At 38.6% G+C, this 21,447-nt stretch overlaps 1 protein-coding gene across 1 annotated transcript in view; it reads right to left on the reverse strand.

Annotated features, from left to right (window-relative positions):
- Positions 1-1,137: 1,137 nt before the first annotated feature.
- NCAPG2 (non-SMC condensin II complex subunit G2) overlaps positions 1,138-21,447 on the reverse strand; it is a 37,037-nt gene continuing 16,727 nt past the window's right edge. Inside the window, exons 14-29 of the mRNA XM_068146021.1 lie at positions 21,272-21,424; positions 19,317-19,539; positions 17,313-17,431; positions 16,715-16,888; positions 14,728-14,798; positions 14,312-14,465; positions 13,959-14,132; positions 13,363-13,479; positions 13,116-13,259; positions 10,497-10,596; positions 9,623-9,807; positions 8,738-8,881; positions 7,259-7,362; positions 6,286-6,383; positions 5,786-5,888; positions 1,138-1,395 (exon numbers count right to left, since the gene is read on the reverse strand). Of these exons, the coding sequence (XP_068002122.1) occupies positions 1,344-1,395; positions 5,786-5,888; positions 6,286-6,383; positions 7,259-7,362; positions 8,738-8,881; positions 9,623-9,807; positions 10,497-10,596; positions 13,116-13,259; positions 13,363-13,479; positions 13,959-14,132; positions 14,312-14,465; positions 14,728-14,798; positions 16,715-16,888; positions 17,313-17,431; positions 19,317-19,539; positions 21,272-21,424 (2,115 nt within the window). The 3' untranslated portion in view covers positions 1,138-1,343. The remainder of the gene's footprint in view (positions 1,396-5,785; positions 5,889-6,285; positions 6,384-7,258; positions 7,363-8,737; positions 8,882-9,622; positions 9,808-10,496; positions 10,597-13,115; positions 13,260-13,362; positions 13,480-13,958; positions 14,133-14,311; positions 14,466-14,727; positions 14,799-16,714; positions 16,889-17,312; positions 17,432-19,316; positions 19,540-21,271; positions 21,425-21,447) is intronic.

Raw genomic sequence — 21,447 nt, forward strand, 5'->3', positions numbered from 1 at the left:
ACATGTCTGCATTGCCTGCATTAGTAGTATTAATTTATCAAAAAAGTTAAATAGAAAACAATTTATGTACTAATCAAGTATATCTTTAATAGGTTTGGCATTTCTCCTGCAGTACACAAGAAAATTCAAGGTAGAAGGAAGCTCAGGAGATTATCAGGTCCAATTCCTGGCTCAGGCAGGGCTACCTTCAACATTATAGCATGATGGTCAGGTCCTGGTCAGGCAAGTTCTGTACATCTCCAGGGACGGATATTCCACAGCCTCTCTGAGTAACCTGTTCCCGTTGTGTTTCCAGGGTCAATTCATTCTCATAATGGAAGACACTCTTGCTGGAAGTTGCTTCTCTGGCCTCATAGTCTCTCCAAGGGTACCTCTGAGAAGTCTTTTCTTATTCCTCACCCAGGTAGGTGAGGACAGCAATAAGATCATCCTTCTGCACGTGCCTGTGCTGATTTACAGGGCTAGTCCACTACAGGTTGAAGAGCATGTGTCTTTGTTGAACATGAGATTTGTGGATCTCCAGTCCAGCTTATCAGGAACCCATTGAATGGGACAACCCTATTCCTTGGTGTATCAAACATTGTTCCCAAGCTGGTGCCATCTGCCAGCAGACTAAGATTGCATTTCATTCCATCACCCAAGCTTGTAATTAAAAGGTTAAATAACATTGGCTAGAGTACCTGCCCTGAGAAATGCTGGCTTTCAACCTGACACTGCAACATCATTATTCTTCATGTCTGATCATCCAGCCAGTTCCCCACTTTTTAAGTCCACCTGTCTCCAGTTTGGCTATAAGGAAGTATCTGCATAAGTCTATATGAAGTCTATGCTAAGGGCAGGAAAGATGACATCTTCTGTTCTCTTCTTCCAAAAAATGAAGGGAAATCAGGTTGGTTAGGCAGAATTTGTCCCTGGTGAAGTCCTGATGGTTGCTTTCAATCACTATTTCATCCTTCATGGGTCTTGAAATAAAATTTCCAGAACCTGTAGGAAGAAGCTCTATACCATTCCCAAGGAGGATGTGGTGTTCTACCTCAAACCCAAAGTACAGCAGATACAATTACGATTGGTATTACAGAAAATACTGATTTTTACATCCCCCCCCCCAAATAAGACATTTTTATAAAGAAGAACCTATTTACAGCTGTTTAAAAAAGTTTACTATTACATAGTTTCTATATACACTTTTATACATTTTGCCTGCTTTAAATGTGCAGAATGACAGAACAAACTTTATTAAAAGTTTACAAGATAATAGATTAAAAAAAAACGAAACAAAACAAAAAAATCCCACCCCATTCATCTTCCTTCCTTTAATTTTCATGACAAAAGCTTCCACATGGTCATGGTTTCAAAATTTCATCCAAAATTTTCAGAGAAGATTCACAGAGGGCTCTGAAATGGCACAGAACAATGTACAACAGAGTTAGGTATGCTAAATGGTAAATCAGTCCTTGACTATTTGATCCACAGAGTACAGCTACATGGTTTCTTTGATCAGTTATTGCGTATTTATTAGTTAGATATGTCTTTACAAATTACTTTTGAAGGAGCAGGGTTTTTTCTGCTGTTCACCTCTAGCTCTAGTGTGATCTCCAGCAAGCCAGTTGAAATTACTGTGTTAATTCAAGCACATTTTCTAATATTTCTTCATCTGTTTAAGGAACTGACTCATTTTCTTCATAGCTTTTTACTTTTCTCAAACATAGCTATATCCTTTACCAGTAATTCATACTAAGGCCACTTCTCATTCTTTCACTTTCTTCCTTACTCCCTCATTATTGTCTTCATAAATTTTTCTCCCCACCTGCAGTAACTAGTTTCCTGGCCTGTGCTTTCTATCCTATTCTTATTAGCAGCTGCCTCTTCCAGTTGCACATACAGCCCATCTAACTCTCACCTCACATAATTCCCTAAACAAACCCAAAGGTCAGTTCTGAAATTCCCATCTGGCAGGCCCTCTGTTTTCTTGCATTCCCTGACTCACCTGGTCTTTGTAAGTGCACATAAAAGCAACTTCTAACATATCCATTTCCTCTAAAATACCCTCAAAAGACAAAAATGGGCACTTAGGTCTTCTCTCAAAACATTTCCCCATTAAACACCATAAACTTCATCCTTTGTGCTACTTCTGTAAAAGATTCCATCACTTGTATTTCTCAAGCATTTTTTCCTCTGTATTTTTATTACAGCCCTAGACTGATGTCCCAACCAAGCAAGGTTAGCCAGTCATTAATCACAATGATTAATGGGAGACACCAAGACCTGAAGCACAAGAGGTAACTGCATTTCCCAGGAATGCATTGGATGTTAGAGCACGCTGAGTTCAAAGTGCCAGGGCTAAGTCCTGTGCTCCTGTTTAGAGTTCCAGACCCTTTAAGCCACCATGGAACTCAACTGCCTAAATAAGCTAGTGCTGTAATATACTATATTAACCTGCTATAATTAGGTAAGTATTATGGTCTCACACACAACACTTTTTTGTATACATTTCATTTTGGTACAATTTAAGGCTAATAAACCAATAGATGTGCAACATGGGGCCATGTACCTGCAGCACACTGCACAATGAGCTGTGATTCAGAGTAACTGCAGGATTCCTCAAACAGACAAATTCAAGTCGGCTCTACCAGGTATCTCTAGTGAACTTTAAGATAGGTGGCAGACAAGTCATACACAAAGTTATGTTATAAAACAATTCAATCATTATTTCCAGATGCAATGAGAGTGCAATAATGATTATACTGAAGAAATATTTTTCAGCACAGCCATTAAATCCCAAGAGCCATTTATTCAAGTGCTAATAAAAGTAAATACAGAATATTAAGGAAAAGGTATTATTCTATAGCACATTTGGTTTTATAGAACATGGAACATTTTTCTCTAGCCTCCAAATCACTGCACTGACAGCTTTAGTCTCTCTTTTGTTTTGGCTAGGCATAAATATTTGCACTTTATAAACTGAACGAATGTGTGCACCATTACTCTTGAGGAAATCCTCTCCATATACAAGATGTTGTCCAGAATTTTTAAGTGCACTGAACAGCATTTTAAAAATAATAGACCCACAGGGTCATCTTAAACTGTCAACTCAGCTGAAGAGGGAAGACTAAATTACAATGAAAAGTTTTACTTCTGAATCAGTGCAGCGATTCCTTGGTTAAGGGCAGCACTTTAATTACTACACCAGACAGCATTTTTACTTCTTCCTTTCTTTGCTAATATGCAATAGATTACTTCTAAGTCTAAATTTAAGATGCTGGCACCGAATGCCAAGTCTCTTGGGAAATTAAAGAATGTCACTATTTCCTGGTATACCTGGGTATTAAATAAAATAATCCCTCAAGGAGGTATTACAAGATAATGCATTCAGAAGCAAAAAGTAATAACACTATTAAGTACGAGTTAAGAAAACAGTAATATATTTTAGCACGCATCACTGCAGCAGTGTGATAAGACTGTGCCCAAAGTAATGATCAGAGATCTAGCTTGCAGCATACCATAACTACAATTCTGATGTTTGGTAAGTAGGTTAGGATGATAAAATAGGTTACAAACAACAGGGCATAGCTCAGCCTGCACGTAAGCACATTTCAGTTATATGTTAGCACACTAGTACCAGAACACTACAAATGGAATGTTAGAAGACACCAGGGGCACAGCCTGGTCCAGTGTTCTCTCTGTCTTGAGGAAGTGCAAACATGCTTTAAATTAGTCAAGCAAAACCTAAGCATTGAAGAACCTCCTCCTAATCTTTTTTCTTCCAGCATGAATTATTTTACCCTTCTCAAGAGAAAAAATCCTCAATGCACCCGCACCAACATGAATCCTCCCCACTTCTGCAAAGCTGTGCAATAGTGTCTGAATTTTGCTAACCTACTGCAGTTCTGATTCTTGTTGGACTTACTTCCCATCATGTTCATTTCGCTCATCTTTTAATTTTATCTGCAACTACCTCTTACTTCTGCACTATACAAAGGGAGCCATTCATATATCACAAAATTAAAATACTGTGTGGCATCTTATGCTCTTCATCTGCCCCAGCTTCTAAGTTGATTTGTCCCTGTTCACTGGGCAGAGATGATCATAGAGATTCATAAAGCAATTATCTGTGTTCTTCATGAAATTTATAGTCAGTAGTGCACTCAAGTGGCAGCAATTATTCATTTTAATGTGCTATTTATTTAATCATGTTAAGATTTGCTTCAATTTCTCAGCCTTTTCTACTCTCTTGATTGAAAGAAGTGCAAGCTGCACCACAATACTCTGCTGCTCACTTTTCTTTTCTAGATTATTATTATTATTATTATTTTTAGAAATATTCCAGTGAAACACTTGGCAACCCAGCATGAAATGATTTAACAGGGGGAAAAAAAAAGAGGGTTTTATTTTTGTTTCTATACTAGGTCCTAACCAAAAGAAATTTGTTCACAGTTGAGCAACTAATTAAAACAATCTACTCAGGAAATAAAGTCACCCTGAGATTTAGAAGTCCAATTATGTAGTGAGTTTGGTTTATTTTTAAAGAGACATTTGTTGGTTCTTTATCAATTTTATGTTACATGAACACAAGGTCCTCTGTGAAAATCACTCAGAGTCTTGACAGCAAAATTTCTGTTTTCTGTTTACTTATGCCAGGCAGGAAATGGAAGTGGAAGCATACACTAGTTTGGATTTTGTTGCGTTTTTTAAAAAGCAAGTAAAAACCTCTCATTTTTTGTGGTACATAACTGAAGTGGCTCGTGCATATTATAAGGACTAGAACAGAAAGTTTGAAGTTTATGAAATCTCTTTAAAGAAGGCTACCCAATACCTGTTTCTCTTGGATATACTGGCACTTTTAAACCAATGAGCGCCTCTTTGGCTAGCAACAACCCAGCTACTCTGTTGCACCGTCCTGACTATCAGGCAGGTTTGTTTCCTGGAAAAATCCAATTTACCTTCTGCACTTCAGAACCACTTCCAAAAAGATATCTCTGTACAGCCCTCTAAAAGTTCTAGCACTGCGGGAACACTTAGCGTAGCTGTTGAGCTTCTGGAGACAGCTCAAGTGCAAACACTGAGGAGCTGAAGTGTCAGAAGAGGAATGGTTACAGCCCAAGTGGCTTCCTTGATAAACTCAGCATCTCCTAACTTTAATATTGGCTTCAATTAGTGACAACAAATTTTTAGACTTAAGTTTGAGACTTGGGGCTAAAGCACTCATAGTGATTACCTACCTCAGGCAGGTCTGAAAGAAATTATTGCAAACACAATGTAGCCAATCACTTTCAAGAAACTTAGCCCAAAAGATCTGAAAGTCAACCAGATATGACACCAAAAATCCCCCAGAAGAGCAAAATGAAATCACCCACCTGTGGAAAAGTCTTCAAGTCACTGTTAGTTAAAGTTTTACCATCTGCATACGTTTGGATCTGTATGCTTAATACTGAAATGTGGGAGAAATATCTTCTACAATAAGAAACAGTAAATAGCCTACTTGGCTTTGTCTTACACCTGCTGCTAATGGAACTGAATTTCAGAACTGAATCCGGTGATATACAGAATCAAGTCAGGATGCATTCAAATTAAATGCAACCCCCTCAAACTAAGTATGTAAAGACTGCAATCACAGCAAATGTATAGGCAGGAAATTCAATACCGTGCTGGGCTCAATACTGCATCATTTTTTTACTCACTACTTTAAACCTTTCAATCAGGCAGAACACCCAGACTGTATTATGTAGGCAATTATTGCAGAGAGGGTCTAGGAGAGGTTAGTGTTCATTTCCCACAGCACATTTACCTTTCTGTGCTACCAGATTCTTCTGTGGCAGTATCCTTGCATGTTACCAGTTTCCTTTGAAGGGCAGGTGCAATATCCATTAGAAGTGAAGTTCTGTGCTTACCTATTTGAAATAAGATCATGTTGAAAAGCTGGCAAAAATCATGATTTAACAAAAACAACTCCTGCATATTTTCACTGAATTATTTTTTAACATAAAAGATTCATGGAAGATTAGATACAAAATTAGATTTTCACTGTCCTGGATTAATTAGTGTGTATTTCAGCAAGTCAGAATATGGATATCAACCCTATGAGTTAGCAGGCAGTTATGTTTTTAAACTCATTACACAAAGATTGAAAGCTTAACAGCATCATTTTAAAGTCATATAACCTTAAATCCTGTAGAAAAAGGGTAACAACAGGAAGACAAATGCTTGTTAGAGCATACAAGACCTCAGCTTTCAAATTATGGTACATAAAAAAACCCCAACAAAATAAAACCAAAAGAATGGTCTGACCTTTAATTACAATCACAATGCAGACAGTAGCTGTTAGCCTAAAAATCTCTTCAATTTCTCCAGAGAGAATGCATTCCATTAATTCATGTAAAAATGACCTAAGGGAAAAATAAAGCAAAAATCTGTTCCAATTTATGTTTCTTTTAAAACAGAAGTCAAAATAACAAGTTTGCGATTATGCTACCCCAGCTTCAAAGCTATTCCGCCACCATAGCTTCAAAGACACTTTGCAGGACAGAGCAGTGGGTTTTGGCCAGCTGAAGACTACGTGCTGCTTCTGGAGCTGAGAGTATCTGAGCAGAATGATGAATTGCTTGGGAGGAAAATAAATAGCTCTGAAGAGAAATGACAAGCTCGTGGACTGTTTTGGAAACATCAATCCGTGAATGATTCTACTGAAATTTACCTCACGTGATCTGTATTGACATTTCTAACTGAAGTTTCTACTGAAGTTTAATAAATATATTATATGACTCCAATTGTTTGTTAGTAACTCCTCAGGCACTTAAAACTGTTACTACACTACCATGGTGTCTTCTAACATTCCCTTTGTAGTGCTTTGGTACTGGTGCGTTAATGTATAACTAAAATGTGCTTATGTACAGTTTGAACTATGCCTTGTTGTTTGTAAACTATTTTATCACCTGGCTCAAAATACACCTATATTAAGGGGATGAATGTTTACAAATATCTTATGAAAGAAGCAAGCCAAGATGTATGATGAAACAACTCATTACATGAGCAACCCTCTAAGTAAGAATCACTCTTAGAAGTAGTTAAAAACATGGAATCCTCTTCCCCAGTCAATACCTACAAGCAGTATGTTAAGAGAGATTACAAAGCAGTATGGATAAATTTAATAAGCATCTGGTTTCTCAAAATTTATTTGAGTTTAGAAATTAAATCTTTATTGACAACATATAAAATCCTGCATTAGCAAGAACCTTGAACAAATTAATTTAGAAACATTTACCTGACAATATTAACTGACTTCATAATTATTGCCATTAAACTGCTTGAAAGAGGAGGAAGTTCTGAAATAGTCTTTGGTATAGTTATGTCTTTTTCACTGGAAGCCTAAAAATAAGAAACATCACCAACTGCTGTAGATCAAGAAATACATGTATGCAGAAAACAAAGCAAATCTGTCTTTCAGTAATCTCACTAACCAAGGTTTAAATAATGAGAAGAAACAATCGTGTATTTTTTGAATAGCTTTAACCCAGTTCTGTTGTGCCCAAATAAACAAAGCAAATTGCAATTAGAAAGGCTAAACCTAAACCAAACAAACAGTATTTGTGTCAAGGCAAGTATTCTCCATGGTTGTTCTGAATAGAGGCTTCAGTTTACTACACTGCTGGTCGTGAGCTATAAAGGCACAGCCTACTAAACGAATGAGTATCCTTTGTGTCTCCCAGTTTAAGCATGCAAATGTAATCTCTAAAATTAACTCAGGTGCCAGTGCTTTCCTGCCTCCCTGTGTCAGCTCTTTTTGGTATCAAGTTCTGAAGAGCATGGCAAGTATTTAATTAGAATTAAATTTTTATTTACTAGTACAATAACCTGAGGGCAGGGAAAACCCCAGCTCAGATGACTTACCGCAATGAACATTTATTATCTATGAGTATCTGCAGTATCATTGAAGCCCACACGTTTTCATTCTGCCTTTGACCAGTTTGGGTCAACAGCCTCAGCTATGTGCCCCTTTCAACCTCTTGCTCACCTAAAGCCTGTTTCCTATTTTTATTTAGGGCAGGGGGTGAAGGGAAGAGAGAAAGCTGCAACATTCTGCAAGCACTGTTCAGCAAGAGCCAAAACTAACTGGTGTGTCAACAGCACCTTAGACAGCACCACAGAAACTACCTCCCAGCCAGACCATTATGGAAACACAGAGTAAATTCTTCTGACCAAGGCAGATAGTGACCTAGGCATCAAGTCTGCACTCATAAATCTGAGAGATGCAGCAGAATCCTCTCCCAGATACCAAGTCACAGGATGAGAGGAAATGGACTTATATTGCATTAAGGGGGGGGTTAGATTAGATATTGGGAAAAACCTCTCCACTGAAAAGGTCACTGGGCTCTGAAACAGGCTGCCCAGGAAAGTGGTGGTCACCATTCCTGAAGATGTTTAAAAGTGTTTAGATGAGGTGTGTGGGACACAGTCTGACAATTGTATACAAGGAGATGTTAGGTTATGGTTAGACTCAATGATCTTAAGGTGTTTTCCAACCAGGTGATTCTATGAGTATATGATTCTAACGCAGAATTCTGGCAAATAACATTTCCTGTTTGTTCCATGCTGACACACACCTGCAGTACAAAGGTCATGCTTCTGAACAAGGCTCTGTTATTCCAACATAACATTTAACAGGCAAGAAGTGTAAAAAACACAAACAAGAAAACCAAACCAAAACAAACAAAAGCCCCATCTAAGTCAGCATTAACCTTACCTTCTGCAGCACGTAACTTATCTCTGCTACTATTGCTGCCAGGAGAGTAGAGAGTACACCTTTGCAAACTGCTGGGCAAAAGGAATGCCAGCAGTGCACTGCATGCATGAATTCTCCAAGAGGCATTTGAATAGAGTGAACCAACTAAAACCACAAAAAAGAAAAAAAAAAAAAATAATTTCTTTTTTTCACACTGCTTGAGTATAACTGAAGCAAGCTTCTCTGTGAAGATGTGCAGGTCACACCTTGAAAGCTATTGAGGTAGTTCAGAGGGGGAAATCAGCAACATGTTTGGGAAGTCTGCTCATAAATTTGAGAGAAACAAACAAAATAGTGCTTGTAACAAAAAAAGAAAAGAACTGAATGTCTTTCAGGAGCCCTGAAAAGCAGATCACCCATTTTTCTTGAGTGATTCACCTGTCTCACTCCTCTCTAATCTCTGCTATGAAATACAAGGAGATACACCTCTTTGTGAAGACAGAATGATATGAAGAACTTTAAGACATCAAGCATGTTTTGAAGCTCACATACTTCAGGTTGAAATACATGAATAAAATAACGACAATTTATCCTCCCTCCCAGCATCATAATATATGTAATCAAAATCTTTGCTCTGGATTGAGAAAGATCATTTAGTTGAAGACAAGATTAATAACCTACAGGACTACTGTTAGCCAAATGCTTGTTCTCCAGCCTACTAGTTTTTCTGTCAAAATGAGAACAACAATCGTTTAAAAAAATTGGTAACACAGAAGCTTAGAAAACGTTAACTCCTTATTTTATCAGATTTGACTCAAATAACAACCTCCAAGTGTCTAACATGTCTGTGAAAACACTATGGCTTCATCTATGCACTAGGTAGCAATTTCAAGTGTAGCATGATACCTGCATCCCTTCTTCCTGCCGTTGCTTGAGCCTGCATGCCACACATTCTAAAACTTTCTGGAAGACAGCCTGTACAGCATGGTGAAGATTTGCCCCTTCATCCGTCTCAAAATTCCGAATGAGAGAGGCCTCCACAATTTCTTTTAGAGCACGCAGTAACACTGGAGCACAAAAGCCACCTCTCTCTAGAGAAAAATAGCAAAGTATGACATTTGGAACGGGATATTCTTCAGCTACAACCTTAGAAGGAAATAAGTTATATATCATAAATGGTTATAGTCCACAAGTACACTTGTAAAATATATCTTTATATATGATTTGATTTCTGAGCATCCTTAGCTGAAATTTGCATAGAGGTCAAGGTTGGTCAATATTTTAATAATCAATATTATCCAGTGTTCCTTCCAATTCTTGAAGTATAGAGATTAAAACTGCATATTTCTTGAGGGGCTGAGCTCTAATTCTGTCTGTACTGTAGATGGAACTTCACAGATGTAACCCAGATTTAAACACTGCTACAATCTTGTCACCTAAGGCATACTGATCAATAAACATCAATATAAATATATCATATATATATTAAAACCCACTTTCTACACACACATAAACCCCCTTGCATTGTGTAGCAACAGCTGAAACCTAAGAGCAAGGAAGAAACATTAACAACAGTGACATTGTTCTGAGTTGGTTGTCTGCTTGTTTTCAGTTTCCTGAATAGCTGCTGTGACTTTTCTGGTGTCACTGGCACAAGCATAAACTGTAAACATTCTTTTTTTTTTTTTGGAAGCAGATCATAGATGCTAAAAGTAACACTTCTGCTAATGTAAGAAAGTCAGCTAAGTACTGATGGAGATGTTAACACAAAATACTCTACCTGTTTGTAAAACTGAAAGACCTATATCTAAAAGGCGTGCTTGAAACGTGGCATTTCCAAAGCCAATCATTATGACATCTTTACATACTGTCAGGTAGGTCTAGAAAAGAGATGCAAAAGTATACAAGAAACAAAATTTACATAAAGTTAACTGTTCAGTAGAACCTAACAATAATAAACCCACCAAATCTTGACAAATTTGCCCTTAAAGCTGGTGCATCTGCTGGGAGTTACTCAGTTCACAACCTTTGAAAAGCAGGAGTTCCAAACAGTTCCTCAAATGCTTCTGTTTCTCAAAAGGCAGTAAATCCTCTACCTTTTTCACTCAGACCCAGATCAGAGGCATTGATAGTTAACATTTTCCAAGACAGAATATGAAAACATTTGAAAACAGGACACAGAAAGAGGTCTTCCCATGTTACATACTGCACAGATTATACTAATGTATAGACAGAGTATAGAATTTTTAGCCAGTCTATGTATACATGAGCTGAGTTATTGAAGGACACTGACTGTGACTAAAGTTAGCCCTTGATCAAAAACTGAAAGGACCCATAGCTCAATGCAAAATCCACCTTGGGTTAAGCAGTAAGTCAGGGGAATGTAAAAGAAAAGATTCCAAAATTAGCTAAAACCCTCACACTGTACAATCAAATGCTTCTGTGAAGGGCAAGTGCAAGTAAGGGGTAAGGGATGCTGTCAGTGGTGACAGTGGGGTTTGTCAGAGGACACAAAACAGTGGCCTGAAGAGTGAATCCCTGCCCATAACAGTAATGATACATCCCTGTAATACTAATTACATTTCCTGGTTTATGTCTTGCCTATGAGGTTGAGTTCTGTGCCTCCAAACTATGAAAAATATCCACAAAAGAGCTACAATGTGCACACTAAATTCTTCATTCAGAGGGAAGAGACAATAGCATATAAAGCACACAAGAAACCTGCCATAGAAACAGCTACACCACTTGTTTTAGTTTACTACCTCTTTATACTTTTCATGCTGCAGCAGCAGGATTTATACAAGACTGAACTCATTATTAAATTTCCAAGTAATTCACATCCTACCTCCCTGCTGACTTGTAAAGGTATGTTCTATGGGGCACAGGATGAAGCATACTGAATTCCTCAGAGTATAATTTTACCTATTTCTTTTGGAAAAGCAGGAAGGAAAGAAAAAAAGAAAGCAAGCTAACATTATTAGATCTAAATCCTCTCTCATAATCTCACCAACTTCCCAGTCCTCTAAATCACCCTCCATTGTGCCCTTCAGGACAGTGTGTGCAGCTGCAGTAGGATCTTACTTGTAGGATCTCCTGCACGACAGCAGAACAGGCAAAGATAACCTGTACTAACATACCACAAAACTATATCCTTGTTTTCAGCGATTTTCTTCTCCTTTTTCAGTGACAATCTTAACCCTGTGTTAATGCACTTCTCATAAATCAGCATAAACATTATTTAATATGAGAGATGAGAGACTGAGAACAAGGATTACTTGACAGAAACCTAAAATTTGGGATACTCAGCTTACATCACCTGCTGGTGCTAGGAATTTCTTGAGTGGGCATTTTCACACATGTGAAACATAAACCATGTTTCATCCTCACTTCAAACAAGTATGATTAGAATATATATTATGCACTGGTAGGTGAAAAAAAACAACTAGATAAGACAAGGTGTTGTTGACTCCAACTACTTGATTGAATTGCTAAGGCAGGCTTAATTATAATTTTTATATTTATAAAATATGTGACAACTAAACTCAAAGCAACCTAAAAAACCTAAGTGTGTAATTTTAAGCAATCAAAGGCATAGCAAATGCACGAAACTGTAACCTCAGAACTGTCAGAACTATTGAGCCAGCAGTGTGCCCAGGTGGCCAAGAGGGCCAATGGCATCCTGGCCTGCATTAGGAATAGTGTGGCCAGCAGGAGCAGGGAAGTCATTGTGCCCCTGTACTCTGCATTGGTTAGGCCGCACCTTGAGTACTGTGTCCGGCTCTGGACCCCTCAGTTTAAGAAGGACGTCGAAACACTTGAACATGTCCAGAGAAGGGCAACAAGGCTGGGGCTTGAGCACAAGCCCTATGAGGAGAGGCTGAGGGAGCTGGGATTGTTTAGCCTGGAGAAGAGAAGGCTCAGGGGAGACCTCATTGCCCTCTACAACTACATGAAAGGTGGTTGTAGCCAGGAGGGGGTTGGTCCCTTCTCCCAGGCAACCAGCACCAGAACAAGGGAACGCAGTCTCAAGCTGCGCCAGGGGAGGTTTAGGCTCAAGGTGAGAAGAAAGTTCTTCACCGAGCAAGTCGTTCATCATTGGAATGTGCTGCCCAGGGAGGTGGTGGAGTCACCGTCCCTGGAGGCGTTCAAGGGAGATTGGACGTGGCACTTGGTGCCATGGTCTAGTCATGGGGTCTGTGTTTATAGGTTGGACTCCATGATCCTCAAGGTCTCTTCCAACCTTAGTTATACTGTGATACTGTGATCAGGACTGTGTTTCAGTAGCTCATTCACTTGCTGGAGTTTAAAACCACCAGGGCACACTGTCAGTATATTATTGCTACATGTAGGGCTTTTCAGATTGGCAGCAGTTTGATTTATATTATAAGAGATCTCTAACCTGAATAATTAATTCAGAAACACTATTGTGTTTTGAAACACCATCCTTTTGATCACTTGCTAGCATAAAAGGTACAACTTGACTTTCTATCCAAGCACCTGTCTCCTTCAGAAGTGAGAGGCGATCTTTCCCTTCTTCAGAAAACTGGAAAAAAAAAATAAGACAAAAAGTTTACCAGCTGTCTGTTTGGAATTTCTTTATATTGTCAGCTGTAGCTCCAGTTGATATTGAAAAGGTATAGCCATACCTTGTTCTGAAGATGAACACTCAACCTGCAAAAGAGGCTGAAGGCTCGTAAACCAGCTGCTTCACTGAAGCTGCCAGAACTTGCATCAGTGACTTTCAGAATAGAGCCAAGAACCTCCTGCAATATAAAAGTTTACATTTGTATTTTCCAGGAAATTATCTCAAATGCCTCTTTTCTCAAAAGCTTTAAGCTATATCCTGAAAAAAAAAATCCCAATTACCAAAAACCACAACAGCTATATTTAAATAGCATTCGTTTTGCACTGCCATAAGTGACTTTCAGACTGTTCCTTACATGTACATTCCAAAGGTCAAATCCCTTAACATTGCTCAACACCAGATCATAAAAATGTTGAGACATCTAAACATGACAAGCTGGTTAAAATTTGCCATCTATAGACAGTTCTGAACTAATATTCTTCTATATTTGAATATAAAGAGTATTTGTTTGATGAACAAGTCAAAGGCACACCTTTGTAGAAGGGAAGAGGGGATCACAAATCCTACTTATTTAGTCTTGCAAGCTTTCATTTGACTCAGACAATGTATGACATTAAGCACTCTTATGAGCACAGCTTATGGTAAGGAGAATACTACCTTCGAAGAGCTGAGAATTTTCAGAAGCATCTTCAGTTTCTTTTTAGGCACAGAGAGCAGGCAATCACAATTAACTGGATGAGTCAATAAATATTCAATGTAATCGGCTGCTAATTCTGGCTTCGATTCGTGTGCGACCTGGATACGTACTCGCCGTCCAGAAGTCTTAGTACTCTAAATGAGGAAAAAGCACAAACCCAGCACAATACTGTTAGCACCTTACTTTAAAGGTAATTCCAAAGCAGAATGGTGTGGCATTAAAGAGGCTTCTCTTATTAGAAGGAAAACAACCCCAACATGATGCCTTTCCATAAGCTATCAATTCCTCAACTTTTGACATAAGTACAGCACACCTTCTTTGGGGTTAGCGAGTCAGACAACCAGTCACAGGCCAATTCCAGAACATGTCCTACTTGACCCCAGCGACACAGGCAGTCTATCAGCATAGAGTATTTGCTTTGGTCAGCTCCACTGTTGATATTTCTGAGTCTGGAGATCACACTACAGCTTAAAAGGAAACAATCAAAGAGAGATGTGTTAACTTTCCATCTGTAAGTGCAGTACAAATTCAAGGAAAAACAAAGAGTGGCATAAAAAGTTTCACCAATAGCACAAATAGTTATTTGCACCTTCACAAATTTTACCAACTCACTGACTTTGTTTAGTGGATTAATTTATCCAAGTGGGTGTTTAATAAGGAGTTGTGAAAAATCAGCAAATACAGTCAAGAGATTTCTTGTTACTCATATTTGGGATTGAAAAATAGTACCTGAATGTAGGAATAGCAGCAGGGGGCATGAAGGATGCCAGAATAACCAATGGAGTCGTGCACCGCTCATCCTAGGATAAAAAAGTACACTCTATGATGCACACATACAGGTACCACATGCTCAAAAACTGAAGTGTGCTGAAAAAAAGAATGATTAGATCACCTCAAATGAAGGACTTCTCTTTTATTGATTAGAAATGGAACTGAAAGATGCTCATAACATGTGGCTTGCAATCTGAAACCTTTGATTCCTATTCTCAGCGGTCAATTATCAATTATCTCATCACTGAGCTTTCAGACAAACTGTCAGAACAACTATCATGAATAATTATGGCTCCATTAGCTTAATAACCATTGCAAAAGAACTAACAGCTTTAGTTAACATTTCTTCCAGTAGAGGCTAATATTTAATTGCACAATCATGACACCATGTAACTCCTCTCATGTAACTGCTCCCAGATATGAATACTGATTCACATCAGAAATTGATAAAAAATATTCTAAAGGGAATGGGTGCTTCTGCAACAGTGGCAGTGTAAAATGCACCAGTGCTTCTACAACAGTGGCAGTGTAAAATGCACCAGAAGTGGTTACAACACCTCATAATAGAAGGTCTAGACCATGACACAGTCTCACGGCAGTTATGGAGCAACCAATCTACGTGAAAGACTTCTAAAAACCAGTGTATCATTAATACAATGAAATGCAATTATTACCTACTCAGACACTTGAAGATCTAAAATCTTTTAAAGGTGATTTTTAAAAGAACATTTTTACATGTATTTGTAACTTTTCAAGAAGGAGACATGCTGCTTCAATCTGTAGTCTTTCAGATACTAAGCCTTTGATGACAGGTCTTTTTAGATTCAAGCTGCTTACTCACTACAAGAATAAAGTCAAAAAGGTTGCTTGCTAAAGCTTGCTAAATCTTGTCTGTTCACCAGAAGCTTTCAGGAGGACTGTTACATCCTCCCACCAAAAAAAGATTTGGAATGTCTTTGACAAGTTCCAAATGCTTTCAAGGATAGAAGAAGTGTTTGATATATCTATGCTGCAGAGTATTATGTGGCAACCAACTGCCTACCAGTCCCTGATTATCTAGGGCAAACTTGGATGTTGTCAAATGAAAGAGCTAGAATAACTTCCTATACTTTAGCATAAAAGCTCTAAAAAACAAAAACCCAAACAAACCACACCCAAATCACTAAACCCAACAAAAACATATGAAAAAACCCCAACAAAACCACAAACCAAAACCACAGAAAAACCCAAACACCCCCCCTGCCCCCAGACAAAAAAGCCCACCCCAAGATATCTAGGACATAATCTTCCAACAGGGTGCAGCAGTTAATACTAGCCCCTATCAAAAGATACCATCCTGAAGAATAACAGATTAAAAAGATCAAAGCAACTGCTAATATGAAGATGACTTATTTTAATTGCTTACATCAAACTCAAGCAATAAATAACTGTATCAAAAAATCATTACAGAGTAGAATCATTAAGAGAAATCAATCACAATAAAGTGAAAAAGGAACCTCATCTGCTTCACCTGTCTGTTCCAGCAGCAGGATCATAATAAGAATGGTGGTGACAGAAGAGTTTGGGGGTGGGGGGGCAGGCAGTAAAACATGTGGACTATTGCATACACCGAGTATTTATTCTGCAATGCCACATATTCAGTTATTGACTTCCAGATGTTAAGAAAAAAAAAATCGTAAGAATGGAATCCTACAGAAACACTACAAGGAGAGGAATTTGCTGCTTAAGTGTCTTTGTGTTGTCTGTTTAGATAATGGCTCATCACTCAAATTATTGCAGCTGGAGAACAGCTTCTACCCATGTGTGGAATTTCAAGAAACTTGTTATTGTTTATAGAAGCAGTGAAAAAGAATACTTAATGCCAAGAAAATACATGGAGAACATAGCACATGAAAGCATCTGAAGAAAAAGCCAAGCATCACAGGACAATCTAGGCTTTCTTTACCTTAAATGCTCTAAAATATTCAGGAAGCACAGAAGCAAATTTTCCGATAGCATAATCTTTGGTGTCTTGGTTGCGATCCAGCGCTTTGCGGATACTTCTCCAGAGTATCACAGTAATCTCCAACAAACCTGCCATGCTGCCCACATCATCCACTGACAACACAGTATTCAACACCTGAAATATAAACATTCAAATGACATGGCCTGTTATATTCTCAAACACAGGTTAAAACAAGGGTATAAAAAAAGACTGAAAATCTCTCTATTCATTTGACAGAGACTTTTTGTTTGTGGTAGAACATGAACTCCACAATGCAGTTTTACGCTACACGTATGACTTGAGTCATCATGCAGTGTTAGCTTTCTGAATAATTGAATTGGAAACCCAACCCCATTAGTACTGGAATTAGGGAAGAATTCATTTATAATATGCTTCATATTCCTTCTATCTTAATTGAGCTAATCCACCAAACTTCTGCTCTTGCAGGGTATGAAACCACCATAATGCCAGTTCTAACTCCACAGACGCTGAAATGCCTCCACCTCAAATTAAGCAGAAAAAACATTACCAGAACTTATCACAAAGTGGACTTTCTTACACTTGTATTCTCCTTTTCACTTTTATCATCATCATCATCATCAGTATCATGAAGACTCTCTTGTCTTGCTTTCCGAATGCAGGCATTCAAGCAGCGCCGAATAGTAAGCATTAGTTTAGCTACATTTAAATACAATAAGAATAAATTAGACATTTACTAATCATTAAGAGTGTTGCTAGTAAATGCTTCTATATGTAGTGCTGGAAAGCCAGTCTGAAAAGCAGGTAACAGAATAACTAGGAAAAAATAGAAAGGATTTCCTGGTGAAAGGAAATGGAAAAAAATGTGAAAATGGTTTATATTCTCAACTATGAAAAAGAATATTCTGCTTTCATCTGGGGTAGAGTTAATTTCCTTCCCAGCAGCTGGTACAGTGCTGTGTTTTGAATTCTGTGTGAGAACAGTGTTGATAACACACTGATGTTTTATTTGTTGCTAAGTAGCACTTATCCTGAGTTAAGGGTTTTTCAGTTTCCCATGATCTGCCAGCAAGCAGGTGGACAGCAAGCTGGGAGGGAGCAGTGCCAGGACAGATGACCTGAAGGAGCCAAAGGAACAGAGGACGTCACGCTCAGTATACAGCCTGGGTTGAGCTAGCCAGGAAGGGTGGATCGCTGCTCAGGCATGGTGCATCAGGCACTGTGCATCATTTGTGATGCATTGTGCACAGTTTGCCTTTTCTTGGATTTTATTTCTTTTTGTTATATTTCTTTTCATTAGAGTTATTATTACATCCTGCTATTATTATATTTTAGTTTAGTTATTAAGCTTTCCTTATCCTAGCCCAAGAGTTTCAGGTCGTTGGGGTGTGTTTTTTGTTTTGTCTTGCTTTTGATTTTGTTTGTTTGTTTGTTTTCAATCTCCTCCCTGGCACAGGAGGGAGCCAGCAGCCTCCTTAGTTGTTGGTTGGGATAAACCAAGACAAACAGCAAGGCTGCTATCAGATTCTAGAATTTTACTGTTATAAAGTCTACCAAAAAAGCCCAAAGCAAGCACTGCACTACCAAATCAAGATGACAGGAAGCTGCCTCAACTCCTATATTCATCTGGCAGAGCCACTCACTAATACATCCCCCTCCAATGTCAATTCCAATTATAAGAGACGTAGTAGCCTATCAATTGCACTCCTTAATGAGCAGCTTACCTCTAGATAAAAGTGAAAGGGTTATGTCCACTCTGGTGAAAGTACGACTAGCTGAAACACACTACCATGTGTTATTTCAGAACTACCTTACTCATGTAATCAGTCAAGCACCAATGGCTTGGACATTTCACCCTGGTCACTCCATGCTGACTACTTTGTTTTTACATTATCAGAACTCTCACACAATTTTTTTCCTGATGTAATTGGTTCAACAGCACTTTTATAAAAAGCAGCTATACTCTGTGCAGTACATAACCTTTTTGCTGTAAGTTTCTGAAGCTTTTAATAGGAAAGAGGCCTTTTATATTTTCTCTTTGGATGCTGGAGGTGTTCAAAGCCAGGTCTAGTGGAAGGTTGTTCCTACCCATAGCAGGGGGGTTGGAACTAGATGATCTTTAATGTCCTTTCCAACCAAAACCACTTGATGAATCTATAAAACTTGAAAAGACTACTGATCCACAAATGCCACAGAATCAGATTATCAGACATAAATATTTTGGATCTTTTATAGAATCTCCCACAAAGATCTCAAATTACCTGAGACACCAGGGTATTTTATTTCCCTCTTTCTGCATGGTCAATAAATATCAACTTAGATAGTTTCAAGGTACGCGCAAGGAGAAAGAGGACAATAGAGGCCAGATAACAACACCAGCTAGAAAATACAGTACCCCTAAGAGCAGAAACAAAAAGCTTTGACTGTAGTCAGCAGGATTCAAGACTTTAAACAATTACAAACTAGTATTACACTAAAAAACAAACAAAAAAGTAGCAACAGCATAGCACTGCTAGGGAAAAAAAGAAGAATTCCACGGTGTGATATTCGCATTGCCAAAGACCAACAGAGTTTTGTACTTTACCTATATTGGTGGGGGCAGTATACTCATAAGCATATTGATAGAACTTTCTAGCTGCTGCTGAATTCATCTGGATTAGAGTAACACAGCGCTCACACCACACATCCTTAGGTTGGTTAATGGGAAAGAAAGAGTCGAATAAGAGATTCACTATGCGCCGGGACACAGGCCGTGAATCAACTGCAAGACGAGTCAGAAGATGATCCATGGGACAGATGTTCCAGAACTTTTTAAAGTGAAAAAAAAGATATTAAAGGAGTTACAAAACCAGAGGAAACAACTCTATTAAGTGCTGTCCACATCAAAAGTTTCAACACATTATAAATAGCATTGACCAGAAAAGTACGAGTTGGGTTTTTTTTTAACCAAAATACCACCATTTACTTGAGGTCACAGATTGCTGCAATATCACTTTTCTGACACACCTCTGAATCTCCCAGTATCTGTGACAGACTGGAAAAATTCCAGTCCAAGCAATTCCAACTCAATATACCTGCAGTGCTAAAGCAACTCCATAGGTATAAGGAAAAAATATTTACTCTGCAAGGATATCACCACAAAAAACAATGATTTGCCATGTTCCATATTCTCATCATAGGACAAAGTAGGAACAAACTACCTACAAGTATGGTATAGTCCTGAAAATTCAGTATGGAACAGGACCATCTTCTTGACACTCATCCTTAATGTACTTGTGAATATTGATCATATCTCCTCTCAGCCTTCTCCAGGTGAAACAGCCCCAGATCTCTCAACCTGTCCTCATAAGAAAGATGTGCTATTCCCTTAATCATCCTTACAGCTCTCCATTGGACTCTCTCCAGTAGTTTCCTGTCTCTCTTGAACTGGGGAGCACGGAACTAGACATAGCATTCCAGATAAGGCCTCACTAGGGCAGAGTAGAGGGTGAGGAGAGCCTCCCTTGACCTGGTCACACTCTTCTTAATGCACCCCAGGATTCCACTGGCTCTTTTGGACACAAGGGAACATTACTTTCTTATGGTCAACTCACTGTCCACGAGGACTCCAAGGTCCTTCAACCTCTAACCTATACTGTTGTTTAGGCTTTTTCTTGCCTAAGTGTAGGACCCTACACTTGTCCTTGTTGAATTTCATCATGTTCCTCTCTGCCCAATTATCCAATCTAGATAGTCCAGATACCCAGATGCTCAGAGAAGACAAATCGAAATTATAAAAAATAGGTACATACACTTTAAGAACAGTTTGGTAAAGGTATTAAGCATTTAGAAGGCAAGTTAGTCATGAGCTTGCCAGCTGGAGAGCATGGCAGTACTGGCTGCTCTGCCCGGCATGGCCACGAGAGGGCAGGGAAGACACAAACGTCCTCGACAAAAGGTCCAGCAGCCGCTGACAAAAAGCCAGCGAGCAAGAGGCTACCGGACCCAGTCACCATCCCAAACTGCTCAAAAATGTAGAGGAGAGTAAAAAGGAGAAGCGTGTACTTGGCTCAATTAAAATACAAAACTTTCCAGCATGCCTACAGAATCTCTGCTGCAATCACATTCAGACATGGTACCATCTCCTGTGGTTAATTTTCCTGAGAAGAGCAGCTATGGGAAGGCTGAAAGATCATCACAAGTAGCCACTTTATTTCTTTGTTTTAAAAGATTTTTCACTGACAACATGATCTCAGTAGAATTCACAAAATCTAGAAGGAAATACTTCTACACTACTACCAACATCCAAATCACAATCTTTCAAATGAACAGCAGTAACTAACAGCAGCAACTAACAGCAGCAGAATCCACAGCTTAGAAACAAACTCTGTTATATGCTTAAACACATGACAATGAGAAAACCTGAAATTAAGACTATTACTATGTTAATCATATATTTTTTCCTTTTAGGAGTGCTGTCCTAGTCTCAAGAGGTACTTCTCTGGTTTTAAATAAATGCCTTGATTTTATCTTCTTCTTAACAAGTGTCACTCATCCTACCTTAGCAGCCTTGGTAGCCTTTACTTTCAGCAGCATATCAACAAAAGCCACCCGCACTTTCTCAGAACTGTCATGAAGACTGTTTCTGACTGCTGGCAGGAGCTGTTCCAGTAATGGGTGACTTAATTTGTTGTCCAAAACTACAGGTAAGCACTGCAAGAAAGAGAAAGGTTAAA

Source organism: Melanerpes formicivorus, unplaced genomic scaffold (genome assembly GCF_026170545.1).
Source record: "Melanerpes formicivorus ecotype bairdi unplaced genomic scaffold, bMelFor1.0.p_v2 SCAF_13, whole genome shotgun sequence".
Lineage (NCBI taxonomy): Eukaryota > Metazoa > Chordata > Aves > Piciformes > Picidae > Melanerpes > Melanerpes formicivorus.